Source organism: Galeopterus variegatus, unplaced genomic scaffold (assembly GCF_000696425.1).
Source record: "Galeopterus variegatus unplaced genomic scaffold, G_variegatus-3.0.2 Scaffold1017, whole genome shotgun sequence".
Classification (NCBI taxonomy): Eukaryota; Metazoa; Chordata; class Mammalia; order Dermoptera; family Cynocephalidae; genus Galeopterus; species Galeopterus variegatus.
Window position 1 is genome coordinate 414,633 of NW_007727128.1, and position 13,668 is coordinate 428,300.

Consider the following 13,668-nt stretch of genomic DNA (forward strand, 5'->3'; position numbering starts at 1 on the left):
CTGGGCTGGAGCTCAGGAATCTGAATTTTTAACAAACAACCGAAGTGATTTTTTGTGGGTGTAGGTGGTCCTCAGATCATCCCTGGGGTAGAGGCTAATTCTAAGTTACCTTAGGAGATAATGCAGCACTGTGGTGGAGAGCCTGGAGCTTCACCTTGGATTAAAACTCCACCTCTGCAATTAGCAAACCTTGTGAACTTGGACAAACTATTGAACGACTTGGTGCCTAGACTTCTTTGTCTATAAAGTTGCAATGATGATGATATCTCCCTTATATGGTTGGAAGAAGGATTAAATAAGTCTATGTATTTAAGGAGACTGAGCACAGAGGATGTGCCAATAAACATTATTATTATTATTTTATCCTGTGGCCTTAATACTAATTATTTATTATTTATGCACATATAAGTCCCTTCAGTGCTGAGTTTATAATTCAATACTTAGTCTAGTCATCATCTCCTTTTGAAGTTTTCGCTGAACTACAGGCTACTCTATGCTTCTTTTATGTATATCTATATATCTTTTATGTGTATCTATCAACGCATTTATTGCATCATATTAAACACTTCTGTTTCTCCCTCTGTCTCACTCAATGGCCATGAGCTTGTTGAGGATGAAGACCCTATTTTACTAACATTTGTGTTTTGAGCATGGAGTACTTTTGCTAGGACACTGCCTAGCTGAGGATGCCGGTTGGAAAATGGTCAGCTCTTGTGCTTATCCTGGCTGTAAAATCCCAGAGGCAAAGAAAAAGGAAATATTTTCCAGAATTGAACCTGAATGGTTTTTGTGGAAGAAGATTGTCATTCATTCATTTCATCAATATTTGATGAACATCTATCACGTGAACAGCAAGGGACAAAACATCCACGCCCTTATGGAGCTTGTACAGATTTACTTTGTGTCCATTCACTAGTGACTAAACTCGTATCTTTTACCATTGGGCATGCATTATATTACTGAACTGAATATAGAACAGTCCTTATGGAGCACATATTACAAAACTTACATCTGAAATATAGAATCACAGTAAAATTCAGAACACCTGGGCAGAGCCTTAATTATTGGACATCAATTCTCATTAAACATAATGCAGTTTCCCTTTCTGGTTAGTGCTCAGTGTGACCAGCATCCCTGGATCAACTGCTGACTGGGTTTGTCGTTGAACGTTTTCAGACCTCCAGTGGTGGAAGGCACTCTGTCCGTATCACTGGCCTCAGTACCATTGATTTCCGAGCTGGCTTTTCCCGAAAGCCCACCCTGGACTTCAAAAACACAGTCAGCAGACCGGTGCAAGGTTTGTATGTGCCTCTTACTTAAACTGGCGTTAATAGTTTTCCAAGTAAAAATATTTCTCAGACTGTCTGATTTTATAATTTTGTAATATTCAATTAAGTTGAGAAGCATAGCATCTTTATTTTTATTGAAACATAATTGATTATACATATTTGTGGGGTACAGAGTTGAATGTCAATGTCTGTGTACAGCGTGTGATGATCAAATCAGGATAATTAGCATGTTCATCATTACAAAGTATAATCATTCTTTGTGTCCATTAACCAATTTCTTGCTAACCTCCCTCTCCCTCCCCCTTTCCTATGTCTAGTAACCACAGTTCTGATCTCTCCTTCTGAAAGTTCAATGCCTTACTGTGATTGTCTCTTTCTTTTGCTCTCTCTTTATGTATGTATTTATTAGCTCCTACTTATGAGTGAGGGCATGCCGTATTTCTCTTTCTGTGCCTGGTTTATTTCACTTAACATAATTTTCTCCAAGCTCATCCATGCTGCTGCGAATGGCAGAATTTCATTCTTTCTTATGGCAGAGTAGCATTTCATTATGTATATATACCATATTTATTGCTTTCTTGGCCTTGGCACTTTTTCTCAAAGTGTAGTCCCAAAACCAGTGATATCAAAATCACTTAGCGAGCATGTTAAAAATTAAGATTCCTTGACCCCACCCCAGATCTCCTGGATTAGAACCACAGAAGGTAGGTCCCAGGAATATGTACCTTAATGAACACACTAATTTATTTTTATACTTGAGACTTTTCTTACTAAAATCTATAAATTGTCCTGTCAAGATAAAATGTATGAATATAGCTGAAAAATTAAAGATACCATGTATCACTGTATGTTCAAAGATGAAATTATTGCTGATTTTAAATCTTATTTATCCTCTTATTTTATTCATACATTAAGATTTATAGTTTTTTTTTTCCTTTTTGTCTTTTTCCGTGTCCGGCAGCGGGATCGCAACCCTCGGCGTTGCTCCCACGCCTCGCTCAGCCAGTGAGCGGGAACCGGCCTGTATGTGGGATCCGAACCCTCGGCAGGAGCGCCGCCACGCTTCGCAAGCGGCGCACTATAGCAGTGCGCCACTGGGCCGGCCCAAGATTTATAGTTTTATAGCTAAAAAGAAAGCTCAATTCTACTGTGACTCAAAATTTTTTCTGCTTGTAGTTTGTTTATTTTTATCGTTGTAGTTTCTGGAGCATACAAAATAGTGAATCTTTTAAAATATTCATGTAATCAAACTTCACATAACACAATATTTCCAATTCTAATTTTTCTACATATAAATGTAATTAAAATACTATAAAATAATTACTTAGGATTTCCTAAGTTTCTCTGATTATGCACAAACTGTCTTTTAGGTAGAAAAGATTCTACAACTGGTCCACAATTTGTAGAGCAGTCTGTACTACTAATCCTTATAGTACTTATATGTTATTATAGTGCAAATACTTTTTTGATATACAACCTCAATTGCACGTTACTTCTAAATGTTAACAAAGTCTTTCTCTTGTAGGAATACCTACCTACGTGCTGCTGAATACTTCCGGAATTTCCATTCCAGCTAGAGTAGATCATCTTGAACTTCTGAGTATCTCAGGCAGTTCTCTCAAGACTATTCCTGTTAGATATTACCCAGATCGGAAACCTTATGGCATATGGAATATTTCTGATTTTATACCTCCAAATGAAGCTTTCTTTCTCAAAGTATCAGGCTATGATAAGGATGGTTATCTCTTCCAGAGAGTATCAAGTGTTTCCTTTTCTAGTATTGTCCCAGGTGAGACATCCTTTTATTCAGCATTAAAATATTGATAATTTATGGGGGTGATGTGGTCCAGTAGGTAAAGAATGGGCTAAAATATAAAAAAATAGTCTCTTCATATTATTATTGTTACCAAACTGATGAATATTTACATGTGGGTAACACAATTTATCTTAACCATTAAATAGCACATCCAAAATTTCATGTCAATACTCACTGATTATAGATCTGAGGATTTTGATTACTTCAATCAATATAAGAACTTGAACTGGGAAATTCTGGTACCCTCTCTTCGCCTGAAAAGCCTGTCATATATGTTTGATTGAATTACCCAAATTGGCTAAACGTTTATATACGATTGTCAGAAAACTTCTGCTCCGTGAACAGTACTTTATTGTAAAAAACTGTTGATTGTTCTGCCTTTATTTGGTTAGTTGTTTCGTTAGTTAATTAGTAACCTAGTTACTTATATATTTGCTATTATATGGAGATGAGATCACACATTAGGGATTATTTGTAGGCCTCAGGTAGCATTTCAATTATAAACTATAACTTGAACCATGGACTAAAATTGTACAATTGAATGGAGGGACAAGAATTTATCATTTATACATAAGGTTTTGATTTGTGGTTTCAGGAACACCTCTAGAGCTATTATTTAATAGTTCTAGAACAGTGAGAATAGAACCAACCTCAATATTTCCTCAAATACAACCTTCAAAGTTAGTAACTTAGCCCCTAAATTGAATGATACAAAGTCTATTGGATTCTTACAAATCATTTTTTTCCATTTCTTTTGGGAAAACAATTACCCTAAGTTTTGATTCTAAGATATGTGGGTTCTTTTCATATTTTTACATTTTGTAAATAAAAATGTGTTCTACAATTGATGATGTACTGAAACATATTTGGTAGCTTTTCCCTCCCTCTTTGTGGTACAAAAAGTAATGTGACTTAAAATGAATGAGTCTTAGATTCAATGAATACCCTAGTAAAGTATCCATGAAGGTATCTAAAAGTGAATCAGCTTTGAACAAATAATGTTAAAATAAGTTTTGGTGATTTAAATTAATTGGATGGCAGAGGATTTATTGGAATAATTTAAGTGTGAAGCTCTTGAATGGATTAACATGAAGTACACAGTATCTTTGTGACTTTCTTGCTTATGCATTTTTTCCCCCCTAGGTGCTCCCAAAGTCACAATGCCCAAGAAAACTCCAGGATACTACCTGCAGCCAGGCCAGATTACCTGCTCTGTTGAGAGTCTTTTGCCCTTTACCTTGAGCTTTGTCAGAAATGGAGTTACACTTGGAGTAGACCAGTATTTAAAGTGTGTAAATGTTTCTATCAATAATAATTTATAGCATTAAACATGTAAATACAAGTAGATATTTATTTTAGTGCACTTTCTCACTGGAAATACTCACTTGTTTGCTTTATAGTCTTGATATATAGCCATGAACAAAACACATAGATCTGTACCCTTGTTGAACTTAAATTGTAGTGGAGGGAGATTGAAAACAGATGATGAATATAATGCTATAATATTCAATTCAAGGATTGACTCAGGTTTTAAAGGATACAAATTTTATATAATTTGAGAGTCCCTTGTTAAGACAAAGAATGTAGAATTATGAATACAATGTTACATAAGGAACCTGGGAAGGGGACCTTGCAAATGAGAGCCCCTGAAGATTTAGCTTTCTTGGCTTCAGGGTAAAAATTTCTCTGAATCTGAGTTAAAGTCTTATGATAAGTGAAACTGATAATTGTTATGACAAAAAGTAGAGCGGGTTAGTTGGGATGTATAATGCTGGTAGGAGGGATGCATGTGGTTTTGGCCAAGTTAAAATTTAAAAATTTAGGGTAAGAGGCATTTGGGCAAAGAACTGAGGTGGTGAGAGAGATGGTCAATCAGATATCCAGGGAAGAGCATTCACACACCAGGAAGAGCGAGTACGAATCCGGGAAGGCAGAGTGGACTGGCCTTGGAACGGAAGACAGGAAGGAGGCCAGTGTGGCTGGAGCCCAGTAAGGCAGGAGGAGAAGGGTTGAAGATAAGGTCCAGAGCATGTGTGGCTACTTCATATTGCAATCAACAGGAGTGGGCTAGAGGGCTCCAACGTTTCCTTGTGAAGTTGGGTAATTTAAGACAGATATAAGTAATCTAGTGATAAAAATTATGTAGCTCTTGAAAACTGGAGGGAAATGATTTATGGAAAGTGTTGCTTTTAACTAATTATGAAACAAACTACATTTTTGCAAAAATTCTAGGAATCATTTTACCAACCTTTTACACTGTTAATCCAATATTAACATAACTTCCATAGATGTTAAATATTTGACAGTCTTAGCTTGTACAACTTCCTTGTGGGGAGTCATTTTAAGCAAAAACTTATGGCAGGAATGTTTATCGTAACTTTAGAAAATTTTCCATTCTTTAAAGATTGAACTATACTATTTCCTGCTCCTTACATAGTATATCTAGGTGATTTACTTAGCTGTATGTTTAATAACCAGCAACATAACTGACCAAATTATCAAATGATGAAGCTACATAACTGACTGATGAAATCAAGTAATTCTTCTTCATGTTTAAATAACAACATTTTCAAAGACACTTGAGAGTCTTTATAAACATTAATTCATTCATTCCACACAGTTCCTGGGAGGTAAGCCACAAGAATTGTTTTTTCTCATTTTTCCAGCTCTGTGGCCCAGGATATGACATGCTTTGCTGACATGTATTAAGGCTAGAGACAAAATTAGGCATGGGTGATGATGAACTAGGACTCTAATTCTGATTTACTCACGTGTCTCTGCCCAAGATTTCCTAACAACATGAAACATGTGAACCTAATGTTTGTTTATGTCAGTCACTTTGGTCACCAGGGGACATAAAAGAGAATCAGTTTGCATTAGTAGGAGGACACATTTCTATTTTACATGGTCTTTTCCTTATTCTGTAGTGCTTAATGACAACTAAGAAGGCCACATGAAAAAGAGAATTATTTTTATGTAATATTTCATCAACAGGAGAGGAATAACTTTAAATTACATTCTTCAAGCAATTAGTAAACTGGTTATGTGACTTTGAACAAATTACTTGTCCTTCTTTCTGGATCTCAACTTTCTCATTTTTAAAATGAGATATTTGGGACTAGAAGAATTTTCACTTCTTTTTTTTTTTTTTTTTTTTTTTTTTGTGGAGGATGGCTGGTACCAGGATCCGAAACCCTGACCTGGGTGTTATCAACAGAATTGTCACTTTCTGTTCTAAAATTTCCATGAGTCTAAGTTTTTGATGAATTCTAATATAAGCTTGGCTCTGAAGTAGGCACTGCAGAAAAACACCAGAGACATATATTCCAAATTCCAATCTTGCAGGAACTTACCGGTACATCCCAGACAATGACATTTACAAACTTGTGCTTAGAATTCAAGATACAGCTTAAGTGATCAGTATATTATATAGTCAAGTGATACTCCCTTTTCTTCTGAATTTGACACGTAGTGCATACAGAATTGAAAGGACACATTAACTGAAGTATATATTGTTAGCTGATAAAATATATGGAACAATGATCTTGCTTAGTTTCTTACTTTTCTGATGATAGGAACCTATGCTTTAACTTCCTCTTACAAACCCTAGGTCAGTGCTAAATGTAAATTAAGAGCTCGGTAAGTTCTTCGTGGTTGTTTGATGATGGGTAGGGTGTGTTTGGATAGGGAGAGGTCTGGAGATAACAACATGAGGTGTGTACCGTATACCGCTTTCAGACTTCAGTGGAAGATGTCTTGACACTGCAATGGGCTTTTCACCTGGTCTGTATTTTGAACATTTAAAAAGGTTGTGAATATCTACAGATGATACAAGAGTGAAATTATGAAAAATATTCATGACATTTTAATCATATTTTAAAATAGGATAATGCTTATTTTTGTAGATTATTGGACTCTTTTTAACAAGGATTAAATATCTATTATTAAGACATTTCCAGAAAGTGAAAAATAATTTGAACAGTCCTAAAGGAAAATGAATAAATACTTTTTAAATGAATGAGAACATAATATAACAGAGGGTTTTTTTTAACCTAAATGATAGACTTTGACTATGAAACTGATAATTTTTTCCTTTTCTCCTTGCATATATAAATTAAACCAGATACAATATATAGCCCCATGTGGAGCTTATATATAAGAAAGTTCAGGAGAATATATCTTTTTATAATCAAAAAGTTGATTTCCTACCTTCAAACTTGTAAATTACCTGGCTGAATTGCTTTGACTAAAATCCCCAGTGAACATGACAAAAAACTGGAAAAGATGATGGGAATTTAATGAGTGTTTGTCAACCCCATTATCTTATAATTTTGACATGGCCAGAAAATGTTTCTCTAAAGAAATTTGCAATGTCCATATTATTGTGTTTTCTGTATCTTTTGCTCAGAGTAAAAAAGCTTAACTTTCTAATTAAAATATAAAAGGTGTGTGATTTTAATTTAAAATGAACTCTGCAGTCTTATCAATTCATTTTATTCACATTATTCTTTTGAATGAATCCTTCAAAAGAAATAGTGGAATCATTGCTTTCAACTTGAGCTTGTTTTTACTGTAACTAGAAAAGTTTCCATTTTCTTACCCCCAGAGAATCTGCCAGTGTGAACTGGGATATTGAAGAGGTCACCTTGTCTGACGAAGGCTCCTATGAATGCATTGCTGTCAGCAGTGCAGGGACCGGACGGGCACAGACGTTTTTTGATGTGTCAGGTAATTATCACTGATTTCTTGGCAGTTTCCTGAGTATTGGTGCAGCTATGGGAATGGGATGTTTGCTAACCAGCTGGTGTTGACACAGTTGTCTTTATGATTATTTTATCATTGTCTATCTCTCTGCTGGATTGTGAACTCTAATCCTGGCTTCATCACACATCAGCTGCATGAGGTTCCTTGGGCCAATTATTTAAGGACTCAGTGCCTTGGTTTCCCTAACTATAATATGAGAATAATAACAATAACAGTTTCTATCTCTTGAAGAAATGGCAAGAATTAAGTGATGTATGTAACATATGTAAAGCAATTACAGTGTTTTTATGAATGGATTCTGACATCTAAATCAAAGGCAGTAATGAAAATGATCATTTTCTAGGCACACTGAGTCCTTAAATAATTTTTTTCCTCTAATTTCACAGAATTCTGAGGGGGAAAAAAAAGACTACCATATATAGTCAGTGATCAGGGCTAAGCAACATATATCTATAATTTATTGAAAACTTCGTTTTGGTTGAATTATTTTCTATCTGCTTTGTGGACTAGCATTACTGTGTGTTTAATAGTAACCTATTCTGACCTTAATATTGCTGCTGCTGAATTTATAACAATGTCTATGTTTGCTTTTAGCTCTGTTGTGCATTGTTTGAGACAATTTAAGACAAAAGAAACTCTATAATTATACCACTGTTTAGAAGCTTAGGATTTGTTATGTTTGTTGTCAGTAAGTGCGAGCTGAACTTTAAAGCAGAGGCATGTAAGTCAGGCAAGCATGCTTTTCTTGCAGGAAAACTATTTGTATTCTCTTATTCTTAGAAAAATAAAGTTTGTCTTCTGAAATTGTTTAGCAAGTTGACATACAACACAAACTATTCATTTTCTCATCTCCAGTAATTATGAAAAGCATTGGAAGTGTGTCAACATTCCTTAGCTTCTGGGAAAACAAACATTTATGCACTTGAGTATTTTTCCAGCGATATTAATTAAGAGAAGGACAACAGGGAAAGAGGTATGAGTGAGTTGATTCAGACATCTTGCATAAATAACTGGGAAGTGCCAGTAAGAACGTGTGAACTGACTGATTTGGCTCTGTGGTGTCAGTAACTTCCGTATGTGTATTCTACGCATGCCCATCTGGCGTTGATCTGTGCCAGCCAGACAATGGTAGATCTAAGAAATTATACTGTGCCCAAGATGATATTCAGGAATTGTTTCGTACTCAATCAATTATGAAAGAAGGGGGCTGAAGCATTGATGGTGATGGCAATGACTACAACAGCAGAAGTAGCAAGCAAGAGCCCCTTTGGAATTTTAGAAGTGGAAACTCCTTTGTGGGCTAGCTGTTGCCCAACACATACCAGCCTTTAACCTCCACCTAGGCTGAGGTTCCAGCTTGGCCACCCTATTGTAACTACTTATCAGCACACAGAATCAGGTAGGCATTCACAGGATTATTAGATCTTGTATTTTATAAAGGAGTATTAGGAAGCAAAGCACTATGGGGTAGTGACAGTCTTGTGTCACTATGGACATTATTTTACTTTATAAAGTCAAAGAGCACCCAAAAGCAGTTTAAAGGAAAGCTGAAGTTCTACTGTACCGCAGGAGCCCCAAATCTGAAAGGGCACTCGCCTAGTGTTCGCCTGTTCCAAGCAACTCACCTGAGCCAATAGGTAGAGACATCAGTTTATTAGACTTGCAGGAGTTACTGGTGGTGGCCTGCAAGCTAGAAATCCATGTCACCATGGGGTACATACAACAGTTACAGAGTGAACAGATCAAAGTAGAGGTGTAAATCATTTGCATGCTTAGGCACAGACCCTCACCCAACTCATAGTGTTTGGGAGATCTGGCTGAGTTTATAAATTAGGCTAATTGCTACTCAAATGTTGCCAGAGTGCTTTATTACCAGTGTGCTCATTCATTTACATGCTAATTCATTTACTCATGGTTCCAGCTGCCTCCAGCCTTCTCTTTGTCTTAGAGGGGACGTTTGTTTTAAAGAGGCGTGCCTTTCCTTGGGTAACTATTTTGGCCAGGGGTAGTTTCCCAGGGGGGAGGGAGAACTCTAGTGTGCCCGGGGAGGGGGAATAGGTCTATGTCCAGCATCTACCCTACATCTACTAATATATTACTTCAATTTTTTCAGTGCTTTCTTTTAGTTGACAAGTTTAAGGGTTTTTGGTTCATTTGAGATACTGGTTATTGATCATTTTAAATGCAAAATGGGTGTAGAAAGCATTGTGCTTCTCCCTTATTGAATATAAATACATATGACTAATGAATAAAATCACAGAAGCATGAAACACTCATTCTTTTCAAATGATATTTGGTAGTTTGGTTTAATACTACTTCAAAGTTATATTATTTTTTTCTACTGAATTTCTTTATTAACACAATGCTTTAGAGCAAGAAGGTTCTTCAGGATAACTTAATCGTTTCATTTTTCAGAAAGGGAAACAATAGTCAGTAAATTGGCTTATCTAAAAATCACACAACTAGGTAGAAGTAAAACTAGGTGGCCTACCATTGCCACATTCAGCAAATAAAAACACAGGATGTCCAGTTAAATTTCAATTTTGTATGTGTGTCCCAAATATTACATGTGACATACTATACTAAAATATTATTTGATATTTATCTGAGATTTAAATTTAATAAGGTGTCCTGTATTATATCTGTCAACCCTAGACAGACTCCAGTCAAAGCTGCTTAACTATGTCATGTACTCTTCCCACTGGATCCGCCAGATATTTTCATGAGAAATTTCAAAAACATAGCAGAATGATAAAAATTATGGTTTTTGTATAATTTAAAACAGTGTATCCTCTTTAGAAAAAATTTGGAAAACAAAGATAAATATAATGGAAAATATAGAAAATACATGCATTTCTGTCACTCAGAGACAACCAGCATGGTTTTGGCATGACTGCTTTCAGCTTTTATTCTAGGCTTATGATGCTCATCTGCACGTCTGTGTCATTTTAAATAGCACAGGAATAAAGCTTAATCTTGAATATCTGACACTGTTGTATATTTAAACTAAAACAGACACAAGGATTTCCAACTAGCATAGATCACTGTAGTTTTTATTGCTGTATTACTTATAATGGCTTGTTGCAGGAGATCTTTAAAGCATTTGGCCAAAATGAGCTGTACAGGGGGAATTTAAATTCATTCTCAAAACTACTAGAGCAATATGTGATTCACTTTGCAAATGTTGGTTAAATATCTAATTAGTAATCGGCTTTTGACCACATTTGAAATATGCATGTATTACTCAATGCCTTTTGTGTACACATCTCTGTGTGTACCATTTTATTAAAGGTCTATCCCTACTGTTCACTTGACCTTCCTAGATCAAACTGTTCCCTATCCCTGCTTGGAGAACATTTGTCTTATTAAACTGTTGTACTGTGTCCTCTTTATGAGACTGCACCCCCCCCCAAAAGCCGATACTATCACTGCCATGTCTACCTCCTTTCTGTGCTATTTGCTTTAAATCACTAAATATATATCATTAAATTTAAAAAATCCATAAATGCTACTTTCGTCAAAATGGAAATAAAAAATTTGCCTCATTCCACAATCCTAGCTCAGTCTAGTCATATCTTCTTGCCTTGCCTCTTCGACTCTCTGTAATTTAGAGATAGTTGAGTAGATTTGGGTCTGTAATTGTGCACAACTTTTTAAAATATAGTTTAACGAGGTAATAATTCGGGGAGGCTCAAAGACAAACACATTAATCAAGAAGTTCTGTTGTATTGCATCTTTCTTGCAGATATTCAATACATACTCATTCAGTTTTTAAACCTTACATCTGTAAAAACAAAATGGCTTTTAGGTCCCTTGATTTGAATCTTTTTGATTTCACACAGAGCCCCCTCCAGTCATTCAAGTGCCTAATAATGTAACAGTCACTCCTGGAGAGAGAGCAGTTTTGACGTGTCTCGTCATCAGTGCAGTGGATTACAATCTAACCTGGCAGAGGAATGGCAGAGACGTCAGACTGGCAGAGCCAGCAAGAATTAGGACGTTGGCTAACCTCTCGTTGGAACTAAGGAGTGTGAGATTCAGCGATGCTGGAGACTATCATTGCATGGTTTCCAGCGAAGGCGGATCATCAGCTGCTGCAGTTTTCCTCACAGTACAAGGTACTGTGCTTCTGGTAACTTCTGAATTACCATTCTGTCTTCCTTCTTCCATCTCTGTTCTCCCAAGTTGGTTATCTGAGAATGATTACAATTACAATGACAAACAATTACAGTTTGTCATGATAGAATGCTTGGGCATCCTCAGTGATCTAAAACTGACTAGACTGGAAACTAAAACATCACTAACAAATAGGTTTTAATATGATCACAAATAACTAGTTATGATGTCTGTCAACTAACTACTAGTTAAGATGTCTGTGTTAAGAGATCAAACTGTTCCCTATCCCTGCTTGGAGAACATTTGTCTTATTAAACTGTTGTACTGTGTCCTCTTTATGAGACTGCACCCCCCCCCAAAAGCCGATACTATCACTGCCATGTCTACCTCCTTTCTGTGCTATTTGCTTTAAATCACTAAATATATATCATTAAATTTAAAAAATCCATAAATGCTACTTTCGTCAAAATGGAAATAAAAAATTTGCCTCATTCCACAATCCTAGCTCAGTCTAGTCATATCTTCTTGCCTTGCCTCTTCGACTCTCTGTAATTTAGAGATAGTTGAGTAGATTTGGGTCTGTAATTGTGCACAACTTTTTAAAATATAGTTTAACGAGGTAATAATTCGGGGAGGCTCAAAGACAAACACATTAATCAAGAAGTTCTGTTGTATTGCATCTTTCTTGCAGATATTCAATACATACTCATTCAGTTTTTAAACCTTACATCTGTAAAAACAAAATGGCTTTTAGGTCCCTTGATTTGAATCTTTTTGATTTCACACAGAGCCCCCTCCAGTCATTCAAGTGCCTAATAATGTAACAGTCACTCCTGGAGAGAGAGCAGTTTTGACGTGTCTCGTCATCAGTGCAGTGGATTACAATCTAACCTGGCAGAGGAATGGCAGAGACGTCAGACTGGCAGAGCCAGCAAGAATTAGGACGTTGGCTAACCTCTCGTTGGAACTAAGGAGTGTGAGATTCAGCGATGCTGGAGACTATCATTGCATGGTTTCCAGCGAAGGCGGATCATCAGCTGCTGCAGTTTTCCTCACAGTACAAGGTACTGTGCTTCTGGTAACTTCTGAATTACCATTCTGTCTTCCTTCTTCCATCTCTGTTCTCCCAAGTTGGTTATCTGAGAATGATTACAATTACAATGACAAACAATTACAGTTTGTCATGATAGAATGCTTGGGCATCCTCAGTGATCTAAAACTGACTAGACTGGAAACTAAAACATCACTAACAAATAGGTTTTAATATGATCACAAATAACTAGTTATGATGTCTGTCAACTAACTACTAGTTAAGATGTCTGTGTTAAGAGATATGAAAATTATCTCTGGGTGATTTAATAGTTTTAAATTCTCTAATCTATCATGTGGATTTAAAAAAAAAATCTAATTGATTAATAGTTGGTTCGAAAAATTCCTTCTCAATTTAAGTACTATATTATTGCATATATAACTAATTGACTTCTTTTTAAATTAAATTTAATAATAATTTTTTACTAATTTTTTAAGGTAAAGATTTAAGATTCTTCTCATCTTGGTGAAATTTTATTGAAACTTAAGCAGACTTGTTTATCTTATTTGTCTTATACACACACACACACACACACAAGTACTTATTGGCAATAAATTAAAGGTAAGCCAATCTTTTTTTTTTTTTTTTTTTCT

General features: G+C 35.8%; 1 protein-coding gene across 1 annotated transcript in view; it reads left to right on the forward strand.

Annotated features, from left to right (window-relative positions):
- Positions 1-13,668, forward strand: part of LOC103591727 (hemicentin-1-like) — a 202,569-nt gene that overhangs the window by 164,256 nt on the left and 24,645 nt on the right. Inside the window, exons 9-14 of the mRNA XM_008574239.1 lie at positions 1,177-1,297; positions 2,815-3,078; positions 4,249-4,384; positions 7,712-7,833; positions 11,712-11,987; positions 12,774-13,049. Of these exons, the coding sequence (XP_008572461.1) occupies positions 1,177-1,297; positions 2,815-3,078; positions 4,249-4,384; positions 7,712-7,833; positions 11,712-11,987; positions 12,774-13,049 (1,195 nt within the window). The remainder of the gene's footprint in view (positions 1-1,176; positions 1,298-2,814; positions 3,079-4,248; positions 4,385-7,711; positions 7,834-11,711; positions 11,988-12,773; positions 13,050-13,668) is intronic.